The sequence below is a fragment of the Suncus etruscus genome, chromosome 10 (genome assembly GCF_024139225.1).
Source record: "Suncus etruscus isolate mSunEtr1 chromosome 10, mSunEtr1.pri.cur, whole genome shotgun sequence".
NCBI lineage: Eukaryota > Metazoa > Chordata > Mammalia > Eulipotyphla > Soricidae > Suncus > Suncus etruscus.
Window position 1 is genome coordinate 84,260,937 of NC_064857.1, and position 14,589 is coordinate 84,275,525.

The window sequence follows — 14,589 nt, forward strand, 5'->3', positions numbered from 1 at the left end:
ACTGGGGATTGAACCCAGGTCCATCCTGGGTTGTAGTGTGCAAGACAAATCCTCTTTCGCTGTGACCCAAAAAGCAAAAAAAAAAAAAGGTAAAAAGGATACAGAGAGAGAGAGAGAGGGGCCAGAGAGATAGCATGGAGGTAAGGCATTTTCCTTTCATGCAGAAGGTCATTGGTTCAAATCCCAGCATCCCATATGGTCCCCCATGCCTGCCAGAAGTGATTTCTGAGCGTGGAGCCAGGAGTAACCCCTGAGCGATGCCAAGTGTAACCAAAAACAAACAAACAACAACAACAACAAAAAGGATCCAGAGATAGTACAGCAGGTAGGGTATTCGCCTTGCACATGGCCAACCCAGGTTCAATCCCCAACATCCCATATGGTTCCCAGAGCCTGTCAATAGTGATTTCTGAGCACAGAGCCAAGAGAAAGCCCTGAGCACCTTCAAATGCAACCTAACAACAAAAAATGGAAAAACATTGCCAAAATGACTTCATCAGAGGCTTTACAACTTTTTTATTTTGGGGCCACACCTGGCAATGCTCTGAACCAGAGGCCATACATGGTCCCTTGAGTACCACTAAAGTGTGGCCTCCACTTTTCAGCATCTCAAAGCATATTCTCAGGCTCACTTAAGCAATCACTTCCATTAGATCAACAGAGTTCCTGGTGACACTGCCACAAGATCCTCGCTTTTAGTAGCACAATTGTCAAAGAAGTGATTCTCTCTGAGCATCACCCATACTTGCTCCCCTCCTCTAGCCCACTGCTTCTAGCTCCCTGCAGGTGGAAACACCTCCATCCTGAATGCCAATCTGAGCACTAAAACATTCGTGCAAGGGCAGCGAGCTCTGCTCTAGAAACACTGACAGACTGGAAAGGGTGGGAAGGGAGCAAGAAGCCCCAACAGAAGTGGGGAGGGAAGGGAGGGGAGGGGAGGGGAGGGGAGGGGAGGGGAGGGGAGGGGAGGGGAGGGGAGGGGAGGGAAGGGAAGGGAAGGGAAGGGAAGGAAGGAGAGAAAGAAAAGGAAGACCTGTGAAACAGCTCATGCAAACACTAGCTGAATACAATAGCACAAATTAATGAGCAAATTATAAACTGACACTTAGAATTCTGACACCTAACTCTTCTTCAATGTCAAAAGGATCACATTAGGGCAGGGGTCTCAAACTCAATTTACCTGGGGGCTGCAGGAGGCAAAGTAGGAGTGATCCTTGAGTGCAAAATCAGTAGTAAGCCTTGAACATTGGGGGATGGGCCCCAAATAACTAAAACAAAAGAAGATTCCTCTAGGGCAGGGCCACAAAATGTTGTATGGAGGGCCTCGAGGAGTTTGAGACCCCTGCATTAGGGTCAGAGAGATAGCACGGAGGTAGGACATTTGTGTTGCATGCAGAAAGATAGTGGTTCAAATCCCGGCCTACCAGGATAGATTTCTAAGCGTAGAGCCAGGAGTAACCCCCAAGCGCTGCTTGGTGTCGTGACACCCTCCCCCCAAATCAATAGCACAGAGACAGGGCATTTGCCTTGCAAGTGGCTGACCCAGGATGGTTCGGTTTCTCGAATCCATACAGTCCCCTGAGCCTGCCAGGAGCGATTTCTGAGCACAGAGCCAAGAGTAACTCCTGAGCTCCTGTGACCCAAACACCAAAACAAACAAAAACCCACAACAACAAAACGATCATACTAATAAGTAACATAACCTCCAAACTTCCAACTTCTTAGTGATGGTTTAAGAAATGATTTGGGGGGGGGGGGTTGGGCCACATCTGGTGATGCTCAGGGGTTAACTCCTGGCTTGGGGACCATATGGGATGCCGGGGGATCAAACTACGGTCTGTCCTTGGTTAGCGTGCACAAGGCAGACACCTTACACCCTGGGCCACCACTCCGGCTCCAAGAAATAATATTTTAAAATAACTTTTATTGTTAATAAAGTCCTAGAAAAGGGGCCAGAGCAATAGCAGAGTGGGTAGGGCACTTGCGGCTGACCTGGGGAACCCCCAGCATCCCATAAGATCCTCTGAGATGGCCAGGAGTGACTCCTGAGCAAAGAGGCAGGAGAAATCCCTGAGCACCACAAGGGGGTGCACCCCCTAAAAAATACTTAGGAGGCCTGTCCTCAAAGATTAATTTTTTTTTTTATTTTTTGGGCCACACCCGGCGATGTTCAGGGGTTACTCCTGGCTCTCTGCTCAGAAATCACTCCTGGCAGGCACAGGGGACCATATGGGATGCCGGGATTCGAACCACCATTGGTCCTGGGTCAGCACTTGCAAGGCAAACGCGCTACCGCTGTGCTATCTCTCTGGCCTCAAAGATAAATTTTGTATTCTTAGTTTAAGGAAGAAAAGAGAAAAACAGGATATAACACTATAATAGACATCTCAAATAAGAAAAAATCATGAGGGGCCGGAGAGATAGCATGGAGGTAAGGCGTTTGCCTTTCATGCAGGAGGTCATCGGTTCGAATCCCGGCGTCCCATATGGTCCCCCGTGCCTGCCAGGAGCAATTTCTGAGCCTGGAGCCAGGAATAACCCCTGAGCACTGCCGGGTGTGACCCAAAAACCACAAAAAAAAAAAAAAAAAAAAAAAAAAGAAAAAATCATGAAAGAAAACATTCTAGTAACTTTCATAAATGTTGAATTATTTTGATTTCTTTATTCTCTAGAGTGCTTTTCATTTTATAGGACCTGTACAGAAATATTATTCCATAAAGAGTGACATTTATAATCTACATACAGGTCGGTACATGATAAAGCAGAAAATCTAACACACCCCCTCCCCGGAAGCAAAGGCAAGTATTTTCATGATCCAGTTCTAAAATGCTGAAAAAGGGTGTGGTCAATATTAAAGAGGTCATTAGCAGGTCACAAGTTAAAAAATATTCCAATTGGGGCTGGAGTGATAGCACAGCGGTAGGACATTTGCCTTGCAAGCAGCGTACCCAGGATGGAAGATGGTTCGAATCCCGGCATCCCACAGTCCCTGGAGTCCGCCAGGAGCGATTTCTGAGCATAGAGTCTGGAATAAATCCTGAGCACAGCAGATATGACCCCCCCAAAATTCCAATTAATAAAAATAATTTTAAAATATTTTGAAAGGGCCAGAGAGATAGTGCAGCGGTAGAGTGTTTGCCTTGCATGTGGCCTACCCAGGAGGGACCCAGTTTGATTCTGGGTCCCCTATAGTCCTCCTGCCTGGCAGGAGCGATTTCTGAGTGCAGAGCCAGGAGTAATCCCTGGGCACCAATGGGTGTGGCCCAGAAACCAATCAATCCATAAAGTATTAAAAAAATAAAATAACTTGAAAATTAAAATGAATTTCAGGGGGGCCCAGAGAGATAGCATAGCGGTGTTTGCCTTGCAAGCAGCCGATCCAGAACCAAAGGTGGTTGGTTCAAATCCCGGTGTCCCATATGGTCCCCTGTGCCTGCCAGGAGCTATTTCTGAGCAGACAGCCAGGAGTAACCCCTGAGCAACGCCGGGTGTGACCCAAAAACCAAAAAAAAAAAAAAGAATTTCAGGGGCTGGAATGATAGCACAGTGGGTAGGGTGTTTACCCTATATGTGGTTGACCTGGGTTTGATCCCAGGCATCCCGTATGGTCCTGAGCCTTTCAGGAGTGACTTCTGAATGCAGAGCCAGGGAGTAACCCAAGAGCCACTGAATGTGGCCCAAAAATAAAAAAATAAATAAGTAAATAAATAAATTTCACAACACTGGGCCGGCGAGGTGGCGCTAGAGGTAAGATGTCTGCTTTGCAAGCAGACAAGTAAGGACCGAGGCTGGATCCCCAGGTGTCCCATATGGCGGTCCCCCCAAGCCAGGGGCAATTTCTGAGCGCTTAGCCAGGAGTAACCCCTGAGCACCAAATGGGTGTGGCCCGAAAAACCAAAAAAAAAAAAAAAAATTTCACAACACTCTGATCCAGTTACTACTGGATCCTTCATATCAAGGAGAGAAAATAAATAAAAAGTAACAAAAAGCATTCAAATCATTTAAAGATTTCAGAGATTTAAAAGAGACAACAGCTCTGCCTCCTTTTTTCTTTCAAACTCCGTATTTGGCTTTCAGGGGCGGGGTGATAGTAGGATGGGTAGGGCACTTGGCTAGCACAGGAAGTAACAGGTATCCCAGAATCCCATAAGGTCCAAAAAGCCTGCCACGAGTGATCCCTGAATGCAAAGCCAGGAGTAACTCTAACCCTTGAGCATTGTCAGGTGTGCCAACCCACCCCAAATCTACTTGGGTCTTTTACCTAAAAGGATTATCCCAATTACTAAGATTGGTCTCAGTTATTAAAACAACTACAAAATCTCCACAACTCTTATCTTCTAAGGGTCTGATTCAACAGGTCTGAGATTGGGACCCTCTAAAAAGTACACTTGAATTGTATTTGTTTCTCCACTTTTTGGGAGGGCAGATTCAGCAGTGTCTGGAAACTACTCCCAGCTTGGTTCTCAGGGGACCCCATGGTTTCAAGGGTTGAACTCAGGACCCTCACATGCAAAGCATGCACCTTTGAGCCATCTCCCAGACCACAGAAGTATATGTTAAACAGACACCCAGGTAGTTTCTGACAAAGCTGCTCCTCCCCAACGCCAGCAAAAACCAGCATGGAAGATTCATGCGCCTTCCGTTTAGGAAGAGCTAAATAAGATCTATTACAGACACAAAGGGCCGGGACCTCCATGTACAAATCACACAGAAATACAGAAAGAGGGAAGACAAGAGCTCCTTCCTAACTGTACTTATTCTCTCACATCAGACTTTCCAACATTGGTCGGTCATAGTTAAGGCTTTTCCATTAGAGAACATCTAAGAGCAAATATATCATCATACCTCAATGAAGAGCCAGAACTATTTGGAGCAACCTAAGACATTTTGGCTAGGACAGACATAGATGCTTTCATTTTTGCTCTGAGGACTTCTCAGAAAACCAACTGACTTTGAACTGCTAAAAGTGCCTGGTAAAAACTAAAAGGCAGGGACCAGAGCAATGCACAGTGAGTAGGACATTTGCCTTGCACACAGCTGACCAGAAATGACCTGGGTTTGATCCCTGGCATTTCATATGATCCTCCCACAAGCCTGCCAGGAGTGGTTCTAAGCAGGAGTAATCCCGAGCACCCGCTGGCTGTGGCCCCAAAACTAAACAAACAAACAAACAAAACACTAAAAGGCAGAGTTTTTTTCTCTTACACTCTACTCCTTTGATAGGCTGGCATGATGCTCAACATCATGGGAGAGAAGTCACAGAGTAGGTAGATAAAAGGAATTCTGATCTGGTTTTCATCCAACAAAGGCCTATTTACAAATAGATACTTAAGAGTTGGATTCAGGGCCCTGAGAGATAGCACAGCGGTGTTTGCCTTGCAAGCAGCCGATCCACGACCAAAGGTGGTTGGTTCAAATCCTGGTGTCCCATATGGTCCCCCGTGCCTGCCAGGAGCTATTTCTGAGCAGACAGCCAGGAGTAACCCCTGAGCACTGCCGGGTGTGGCCCAAAAACCAAAAAAAAAAAAAAGTTGGATTCAAAGTTGCAATCATCCCAGGCAAGAGTCTTGCAATTGCAAAGTCTTGCAATCAAATCTCAGTTTGATCTTTGGTATCACATAGGGGCCCTCAGCATCTTGAACAGAGGGAGGTTCCAGGGCAATGATGGGTGTTGCCTCCAAACCAACAAATAAAGTGGTAATCCATTTTGGAGAAGCTCTTGGTTGATCAGGTAAACTCTCTACCGCAAAGGGAAGCTCTCAATCGATTCATTTTACTTGTCAGAATTCTGAGAAAAAATCGCTAAGGACTTAATATTTGCATCAGGCATGGATCCTTCATCATCAGAACACAGATGTCTTGATAATGCCTTACAAAGGAAGCCATCCACATAATCTCAGTGGATACAACAATTCCCTTTAAACTACTCAATTTACCTCATAAACATGAATTCTAGCAACATAGAAACGTCCACAAAAAATACTACTCTCCTTTTTGCAATATGAAACATTGGGCCTGAGAGACAGCTAGCTCCACAAGCTGGAGAGCAACGCTTTTGCATGTGGGAGACCCGCATAGTCCCAGATCACAGCCAAATTGGACACCTGAGCACTGTCGCCAGTACCACTCGTGTGTCCCAGAAGGCTAACAAATTAAATTGGTATCATGAAAGAGAACAGGCCTTGCACCTGTGCAGATTTTATTCGAATTCCAAATCCACCACCTGAAAGTTGTATGAATCGAGAAAGTTACTTCTTTTTTTGTTTCTGGGTCACACCTGGCAGCGCTCAGGGGACCATATGGGATGTCGGGATTCGAACCACCAACCTTCTGCATGCAAGGCAAATGCCTTAACCTCCATGCTATCTCTCCGGCCTGGTAGTTACTTCTTTAACCTCCACTGTCTTCGACAGAAAAATACACGAAATACCAACTGCATCATAATTTAAAAAACTTGAAAATGTAAATAAAAACATTTAGTTAGGAATACTACTTCCCTCTAGGCCAGGGGTCTCAAACTCGCAGCCCGTGGGCAGTTTGCAGCCCTCCATACAACATTTTGTGGCCCTGCCCTAGAGGAATCTTTTTTTGTTTTGTTTTGTTTTGTTTTAGTTGTTTGGGTCACACCCCCCAATGTTCAAGGCTTACAACTGACTTTGCACTCAAGGATCACCCCGACTTTGTCTCCTGCAGCCCCCAAGTAAATTGAGTTTGAGACCCCTGCTCTAGGCACTATGTAAATGGAAAAGGTTACTATCAAAAACCTTTCCATGTCAAATTCAAAAAATAGTTTTATGCATATGTTATCTGTAACATAATTATGTGCATTTTAATTATAACCTGTTTCCGCTCGCTGCTAAGTGTCCATCTAAAATGATCAAATTTTCAGTCACAATTTTATATATATATATTTTGGGGAAAGACACATCCAGCTGTGCTCAGGGCTTATTAACCTATAGCAGGCCTGCAGGACCAAATGTGGTACTGCTGATCAAACCCAAACCCAGGTAGACCACTGTACTATTTCTCAGGCCCACAATTTACGTATTTTTGTAAACTCCAGGAAGCGTTCACTAAGGAAGCTTTCGTCGTATATAATTCCTATTTTTAACTGTGTCCATATCCCTTTGATCACTTTCTACCTCCATACTGTTCACGAAACACTTTTCCTTTACTACCGCTCCAGTGGTTCCTCCTTAGACCACTTCTTCGAATCCTGATTTTTTTCCTGGGGGTAGGGGTCGGGTGGGAGAGCTAATACCTGGCAGACTCAGAACTTACTTCCAGCTCTGTGCTCAGGGCCGGCACAGAACCCAGACGTGCCTTGTGCCAGCAAAGCTCTTTCTCTCCTGTATTGTATTCTCTCTCTCTCAAACCCATAGCTTAATATCTTTACCTGGAGACCACAGGCCTAAAAATAAAAAAAAAATAGGACCAGCCCTGCATAAGTCATTTATACAAAAGTTTTTTTTTAGCAAGTCCTTGGAATACCAATTCTTCCTTGAGCCCAGAGAGACACACACACACGACACGAGGCTACCTAACTAACTAACTAACTAACATTCGGCCCGACTTCCCGGTGAGGCTAGAAAGCGGCTAGGAGTCGTAGCTGGAGACGGCAAGTTCGGCCCCGCGTCGTGCCTTGACACAGTGACTTGTCTTCTGCAAGATCCGAGGCTTCCTACAAGATCCGGCATCACCGCGGCGCTGCTGCCAGGGAGCTTCTGCTTCCAGTCTCTGCCAGGCTCTGCGGGCGACGAGCCCCGGGACGGGGTCGCTCTCCCTCGGCGAGTCGCTTGCGTCCAGGGCTTCCGAGCACCATCTTCTCGCAAGGGAGCATTCTGGGGGTGCGGCGTAACACCAGGGCCCCTTTCCTTCCGCGCCTCCGGCCTGACATCGGGGGGTCCGGCCCCCAGCCCCAGGGCGAAGTCTCGGCCGCGCCTGCCAGCCGGGGCCCCTGCCTGTCCCTTGGGGTGTCCCGAGCGGAGCCGGCACCAGCACCACAGGGCCCCGGCCCAGCAGCGCCCGGCCCGGCCCGCCAGCGACGAAGGTGGGGCGCGGGTCCGGCCCTCGGCGGGCGGGCGGGCGGGCGGACGGCGGGAGGCCTCGGGCCCGGCGGCTCCCGCGTCCCGCAGCCCGCCCGCCGCTCCCCGGCCCGCGCCGCCCTCCGCGGCCTGCTCTGCCCTCACCTGGTCCAGGTTCTCGTCGCTGCCGCTGTCCTCCGAGTCCGAGTCGATCACCACGCGGCCTTTCCGCTTCTTCACCATGCTGGCCCCCCGGCTCCCGCGCCGGACGCCGCCCGGACTCCCCGCTCGCCCGCCCGCCCGCGGGACCGCCACCGCCGCCGCCGCCGCCACCGCCACGGCCGCCGCTCGACCCACACAAAGGCGACCGCGCATGCGCGCTCCGCGCCGCCCCTGGCCACGCCCCCCGCCCCGCCCGCCCAGGCCGCGCCGCGCCACGCCCCCGACGCAGCGCGAGTGGCGGGGCTTACGCCCAGGCCCGAAAGCCGGGCTGGGAAAGGGTTGCCGTCGATTTCCTTGGGACCCGCCCCGCCCCCGACGCAGCGTGGGGGGCGGGGCTTACGCACATGCCCGGAAGCCGGGTTGGGAATGAGTTTCTGTCAATTTCCTGAGCCGTAGAGTAAAGGGCGGGGCTTACGCACATGCCCGGAAGCCTGGCTGGGAATGAGTTTCTGTCAATTTCCTGAGCCATAGAGTAAAGGGCGGGGCTTCCGCACATGCTCGGGGGCCGAACTGGAAATGGATTTTCGTCAATTTCCTCCAGACCCGCCCCGCCCTTCCCCGCCCCGACGCAGCGTGAGGGGAGCGCCTTCCGCACAGAACCCGGACCCGCGCGGGGAATGGGTTTCTGTCAATTTCCTCGAGCCCCGCCCCACCCCTGACGTAATAAGGGGCGGGGCTTTGTCAATTTTCTGGAGACCTGCCCCCGCCTCGCCCCCGACGCAGCGTAAGGGGCGGGGCTTACGCACGTGCCCGGAAGCCGGGCTGGGAACGGCTTGCAGTCAATTTCCCGGGACCCGCGTCTGGGGCCACGGCGCAGCTTTCTGCCGCGTAGCTTTGCAAACCCCCTACCCGGTGTGGCCTCGAGCGGCCAGCCCAAGCGCCGGTTCTGCCTTAACTGACGCCGACGGAGTGTCGAGGGCGCCCTCAATCGGCCTCCTGCATCGCCCGTACCGCAGCCTGGCTAGGGACCCGGCCTTGCACCGCTGGCGGAAAAATATTTTTATTCAGACATAAAAATAAAAAGTTTTGAATTCCTAGGACTACACTTTAGACTAGTGGGGAGGAGGGGGAAATAGCAGACAAATGATCAAACTGGCAATGTCTTTATCCCTGAGATAAAGACAAGCAGAGAAGTTTGAGAAAACCACCCCTTCTAGGAAATGTTCCTCTTTGAACCTGTGGAGTTTGAGATCAGCTCACCCAAAAAAGGTGACTCTAAAAAAAATGATGACTCTAGAAGAAATTGCTTTGTAAAATCTGGTCTATAGGTTAGGGAATAGAGTAATGATCATTTGAAAGTATTTTCAGAACTTCTTTGGACATTTGAAAGTATTTGGACAGTCCCAGGGATGTAGTTCCGGCGGTGGAGCACTTAACTAGCATGTAGGAGACACTGGGTTGAATCCCCAGTACCGCAGACAAATGAAAACCTCTTTAAAAGAAGCTAGAAATATAGATCAGTAGTAGAATAAATGGCTTGCAAGTATGAGGACCTGAGTTCAACATCTAGTAACATATATACACACATCGAGACCAAAAAAGTATTTGGAGTCAATTCCTTTTTCAGGTGCTGAACCGGGGATTTAGACTCTTGTCATCTGCTGACTTCTTTTTCCCTGGCTCCCTTTTTCTTGTTATTATATAACATTAATAAAATAAAATTTACATGCTTCAGCAAGTTGACAGTAATCAATCACAATATGCATGCCTTCAAGTAATTAAAAGAGCTTCCAGCCATGGTGCTGAGCATTTAAAGACTTGCAAGAATGGTGTCTGGAGAGAACAAGAAGTATTGAGGCCCTTCTCTGTTCCATCCATCTGGCTATTCCTGAGTTACCTCCTTTGGGGGAGGGGGAGTGTAACACCCAGTACTTGGATTACTCCTGCCTCTGTGCTCAGAAATTGCTCCTGGCAGCCATAGGGGATTATATGGGATGCCGTGTTTCAAACCACCATCTGTCCTGTGATGGTCGTGTGCAAGGTAAACACCTTACTCTGTGCTATCCCGAGTTAACTCCTTTTACGATGAATTGGAAGCTTGGTGTTTGGTGACAGTTTCTGTAGCCTCCTCACTATTTAGCTTCAGGAGCATGCCCTAATACATATCTGTCAATGGGAAAGATGGAAAATTATTATGGGGGGGGGGAGTCAAGAATAGAAAGTGGCTCAAATAGGTTCCAGATAGGTTTCAGTGTGGCTAAACAAAACAAAACAAAACAATAGAAGTACAGCAGGTAGAGTGTTTGCCTTCTTACCTGGGTTCTATCTTTGGCACCCATATGGTCTCCCTAAGCAACCCAGATGTAATTCCTGAGTGCAGAGCCAGGGGTAACCCCTGAGAAGTGCTGGATTTGCCCTAAAAAACAAACAAACAAACAAACAAACAAAAAAAAAAACAGAATAGTATGGTCCAGAGAAGAAAGAAGTTTTGGAAAATGCTGGCAACATTACCAACCTAACAAAACATTTTACATGAGGGGCCAAAGCAATCATAAAGTAAGTTGCTTACATTGCACGTGATCAACCTGGGTTTCATCCCTTGCAACCCATAGGCTCCCCAATTCATACCAGAAGTGATCTCTTGAGTGCAGAGCTAGGAGAAACTCCTGAACACTGTCAGTGTGGCCCCAAAAAACAAAAACATTTCAGCTTTCCTACAAAGTAAGGCAATAAAAAAATATCACACACACACACACACAAGAATAATCAGTGATGTCAGGCATGTGGGGAGAAAGGAACACTCATTCACTGATGGTAGGAATGCTGTCTAGTCCAGCCTTTATGGAAAACAATATGGAGGCTCCTCAAAAAACTGGAAAATTGGGGGTTGGAAAGATGGGCTGGAGAGAGAGCGCAGTGGTAGGGTATAAACCCTGAGTGCCGCCGGGTGTGATCCAAAAACAGAAAAAGAAACAAAAACAAAAAACTGGAAATTGAACTCCCATATGATCCAGCTATATATCCAGGATATATACGTATATCCTAGGGATATACTCTAGGAACACAAAAATACAATTCAAAAATCCCTTCCTCTCCTCACACCTATATTCATTGCAGTGCTATTTATAATAGCCAGAATCTGGAAATAATCCAGATGCCCGACAACAGATGAGTAGCTAAAGAAATTGTGGTTCATAAACACAATGGAATACTATGCAGCCATCGGGAAAAGTGAAGTCATGAGATTTTTCTATACATGGATGAACATGGAAACTATTATTCTGAGTGAAATAAGTCAGAGGAGAGAGATAGACACAAAATAGTTTCACTCATCTATGGGATTTATGAAAAATAAAAGACATTATTATAATTATACCCAGAGACAATAGACATGAGGGCTGGAAGGACTAGCCCACGTTATGAAGCTTACCACAAAGAGTGGTGAGTGCAGTAAGAGAAATAACTACACTAATAACTATTATGACAATGGTAGTGAGTGAGAGAAATAAAATGCCTGTCTCAAAATCAGGCAAGGGGTGGGGGAGGAAAGAGATGGAGAGCATTGGTGGTGGGAATGTTGCACTGGTGAAAGGGGGTGTTCTTTTTTTTTTTTTTTTTGGTTTTTGGTTTTTGGACCACACCCGGCGGTGCTCAGGGGTTACTCCTGGCTGTCTGCTCAGAAATAGCTCCTGGCAGGCACGGGGGACCATATGGGACACTGGGATTCGAACCAAGCACCTTTGGTCCTGGATCGGCTGCTTGCAAGGCAAACGCCGCTGTGCTATCTCTCCGGGCCCTGGTGTTCTTTTTTTTTATAACTGAAACCCAACTACAAACATGTTTGTAATCATGGTGCTTAAATATATTTTCTTTAAAAATATATATATATATTTTCTTTTGTGTGTGGTTGTGTGTGGGGGGACCTGAGTTGTGGCGCTAGAGGTAAGGCATCTGCCTTGCAAGCACTAGCCTAGGACGGACTGCGGTTTGATCCCCCGGCGTCCCATATGGTCCCCCCAAGCCAGGAGCGATTTCTGAGCGCATAGCCAGGAGTAACCCCTGAACGTGGCAGGGTTACTCAGGGGTTACTCCTGGCTCTGCACTCAGAAATCATTCCTGGTAGGCTTGGGGGACCATAAGGGATGCCAGGAATTGAACCAGGTTCCATCCTATGTTGGCTGCGTGCAAGGCAAACACCCTACCGCTGTGCTATCACTCCAGCCCCAAGATATTTTTGTTTTTGTTTTTGTTTCAGTTTTTGAGGTACACCCGGCTGTGCTCAGGGGTTACTCCTGGCTCTATGCTCAACATCACTCCTGGCAGACTCAGGGGACCATATGGGATGCTGGGATTCAAACCACCGACCTGCATGCAAGGCAAAACGCCTTACTTTCATGCTATATCTCCGGCCCCATCCTTCACTTTCTAAGTCAGGTCCCAGCCATGATTCTGCAGACAGATATTGATTTGGTGTTTCTTTTCTGTTCATTTTGAAGCCATTCCCAGTGGTTCTGGGTATTGAACCTAGCATAGATTCACATGCATAGCACATGCTCCAGCCTTCTGAGCATCTCTCTGGCCTATTGCTTGAGAATTTCACCTTATTAGAGAGCAGACTTTTGTTTTGTTTTATTTTGGACCATGTTCAATGGCATTCAGGGGTTACGCCTGGCTCCGTGCTCAGAAATGACTCCTGGCAGACATGGAGACATATAGGAGGATACTGGGGATCGAACTTGTGTTGGCCATGTGCAAGGCAAATGTCTTACCCACTGTAATATTGCTCTGGACCCTAGAACAGACTTTTTTTTTCACATCCGGCAGTGCTCAGGGGTTATTCCTGGCTCTACGCTCAGAAATCACTCCCAGGGACTGGAGTGGTGGTGTTAGAAGGCATCTGCCTTGCAAGCACTAGCCTAAGATGGACTGCGGTTCAATCCCCTGGCGTCCCATATGGTCCCTCCAAGCCAGGAGTGATTTCTGAGCGCATAGCCAGGAGTAACCCCTGAGCGTCAAATGGGTGTGGCCCGCCCCCCCCAAAAAAAAAAAACAGAAATCATTCCTGGCAGGCCAGGGGACCATATGGAATTCTGGGATTCGAACCACCGTCCTTCTGCATGCAAAGCAAATGCCCTACCTTCATGCTATCTCTCCAGCCCCAGAACAGACTATGTTTGTGTTTTGTTTTGTTTTGCTTTATTTTGTGGGAAAACAGCCAGAGATGTTCAGAGTTAAATCTGGCTTTATGCTCTGGAGTGACCTTTGGAGCTTATGAGGGGACCTTATGTGTGGTACCAGGGATTGAAATGGGTCTATTTAATTTGACCTTATGAGCACTGACTAATTTGATGTTTATCCAGTCCTCTGATTTCCTGGTCTTCTGTGACGGTGCTGAAACTGTCACAATATGCTACTAAAGAGGTTCTCTGACTTTCATCCTCGGTTTTCAGTGACAGTCTCCTAATTCTACCATTCTTATCGTTCTGACGTCACACCATATGTTTTTCAAATGCTTGATAGTTTTCTCTAAATTAGCTTTCTACTCAGTTTTCTTTCACCAGATCACTATTCCCATTTATTGATAACACATCTAATACCTGGCACTCCAATAGTACACTGGGTAAGGTGCTTGCTTTGCTTGTGGCTGACCTGGGTTTGAGTCCCAGCATTCAATCCCCGTGTGGTCCTTGGAGCTCACCGGGAGTGATTTCTGAATGCAGAGGCAGGAGTAATCCCTAAACACTATTGGGTCTGGCATAAACCAAAATCAAAATAAAAAAACCTGGATGCTCACTGGGGTGAATGTGCCAGCTTCCTCCTCTCCTTTCCCTCCCAGGAAACAAAGATAAGCTTTAGTTTTTTTGTTGTTGTTGTTGTTTTTAGTTTTGTTTGTTTCTTTGTTTTGCCAATCCATCAATGCTTAGGGTTATTCCTGGCTCTGCACTCAGAAATGGGAGACCATATACTTACCTGGCAGGGCAATTTCATGATCAGGAAGGTAATTTCCCCAGGGTGAGGCTTGCCCATTGCACTCCGGGGGTGCTGACTCTTGCGATTTCCCCAAATGTGAGAAACTTGACTGCACAATTTGTGATAGTGGGGGACTGTGCACTCTTCCCTAATTAAAAAAAAAAAAAAAAAAGGGAGGCCATGATGGGTAGCCAGAGGTAAAACCCAGGTTGGGTGCATGTGCCTTACCTGCAATACTATGGCTCCAGCCCCAGGGAGGTGGGCTTTCGAGATCATTTGTATCTAAGACTCTGGAAAGAGAAAGAAGTCTGAAGGAAGGAATATCTAAGTGTGCAGAAGTTTGGAGAACCAGATAGTGTAGAGAAGACTAAGCAGGAAGAAAGTGGTGGTGGGATAGAAATTCGTGATGGAGGAAAACTTTGGAATGGAAAAT

The 14,589-nt window shown here is 47.7% G+C and overlaps 1 protein-coding gene and 1 non-coding gene across 2 annotated transcripts in view; one reads left to right on the forward strand and one right to left on the reverse strand.

The window, feature by feature from the left end:
• RTF1 (RTF1 homolog, Paf1/RNA polymerase II complex component) overlaps window positions 1-8,399 on the reverse strand; it is a 74,301-nt gene extending 65,902 nt beyond the window's left edge. The window contains exon 1 of the mRNA XM_049782137.1: window positions 8,190-8,399. Coding sequence (XP_049638094.1) covers window positions 8,190-8,399 — 210 coding nt within the window. The remainder of the gene's footprint in view (window positions 1-8,189) is intronic.
• Window positions 8,400-14,148: 5,749 nt separating this feature from the next.
• On the forward strand, window positions 14,149-14,307 carry LOC126021221 (U1 spliceosomal RNA). Its single transcript, XR_007499819.1, has one exon. It is a non-coding gene; the product is annotated as a U1 spliceosomal RNA (small nuclear RNA).
• Window positions 14,308-14,589: the final 282 nt, after the last annotated feature.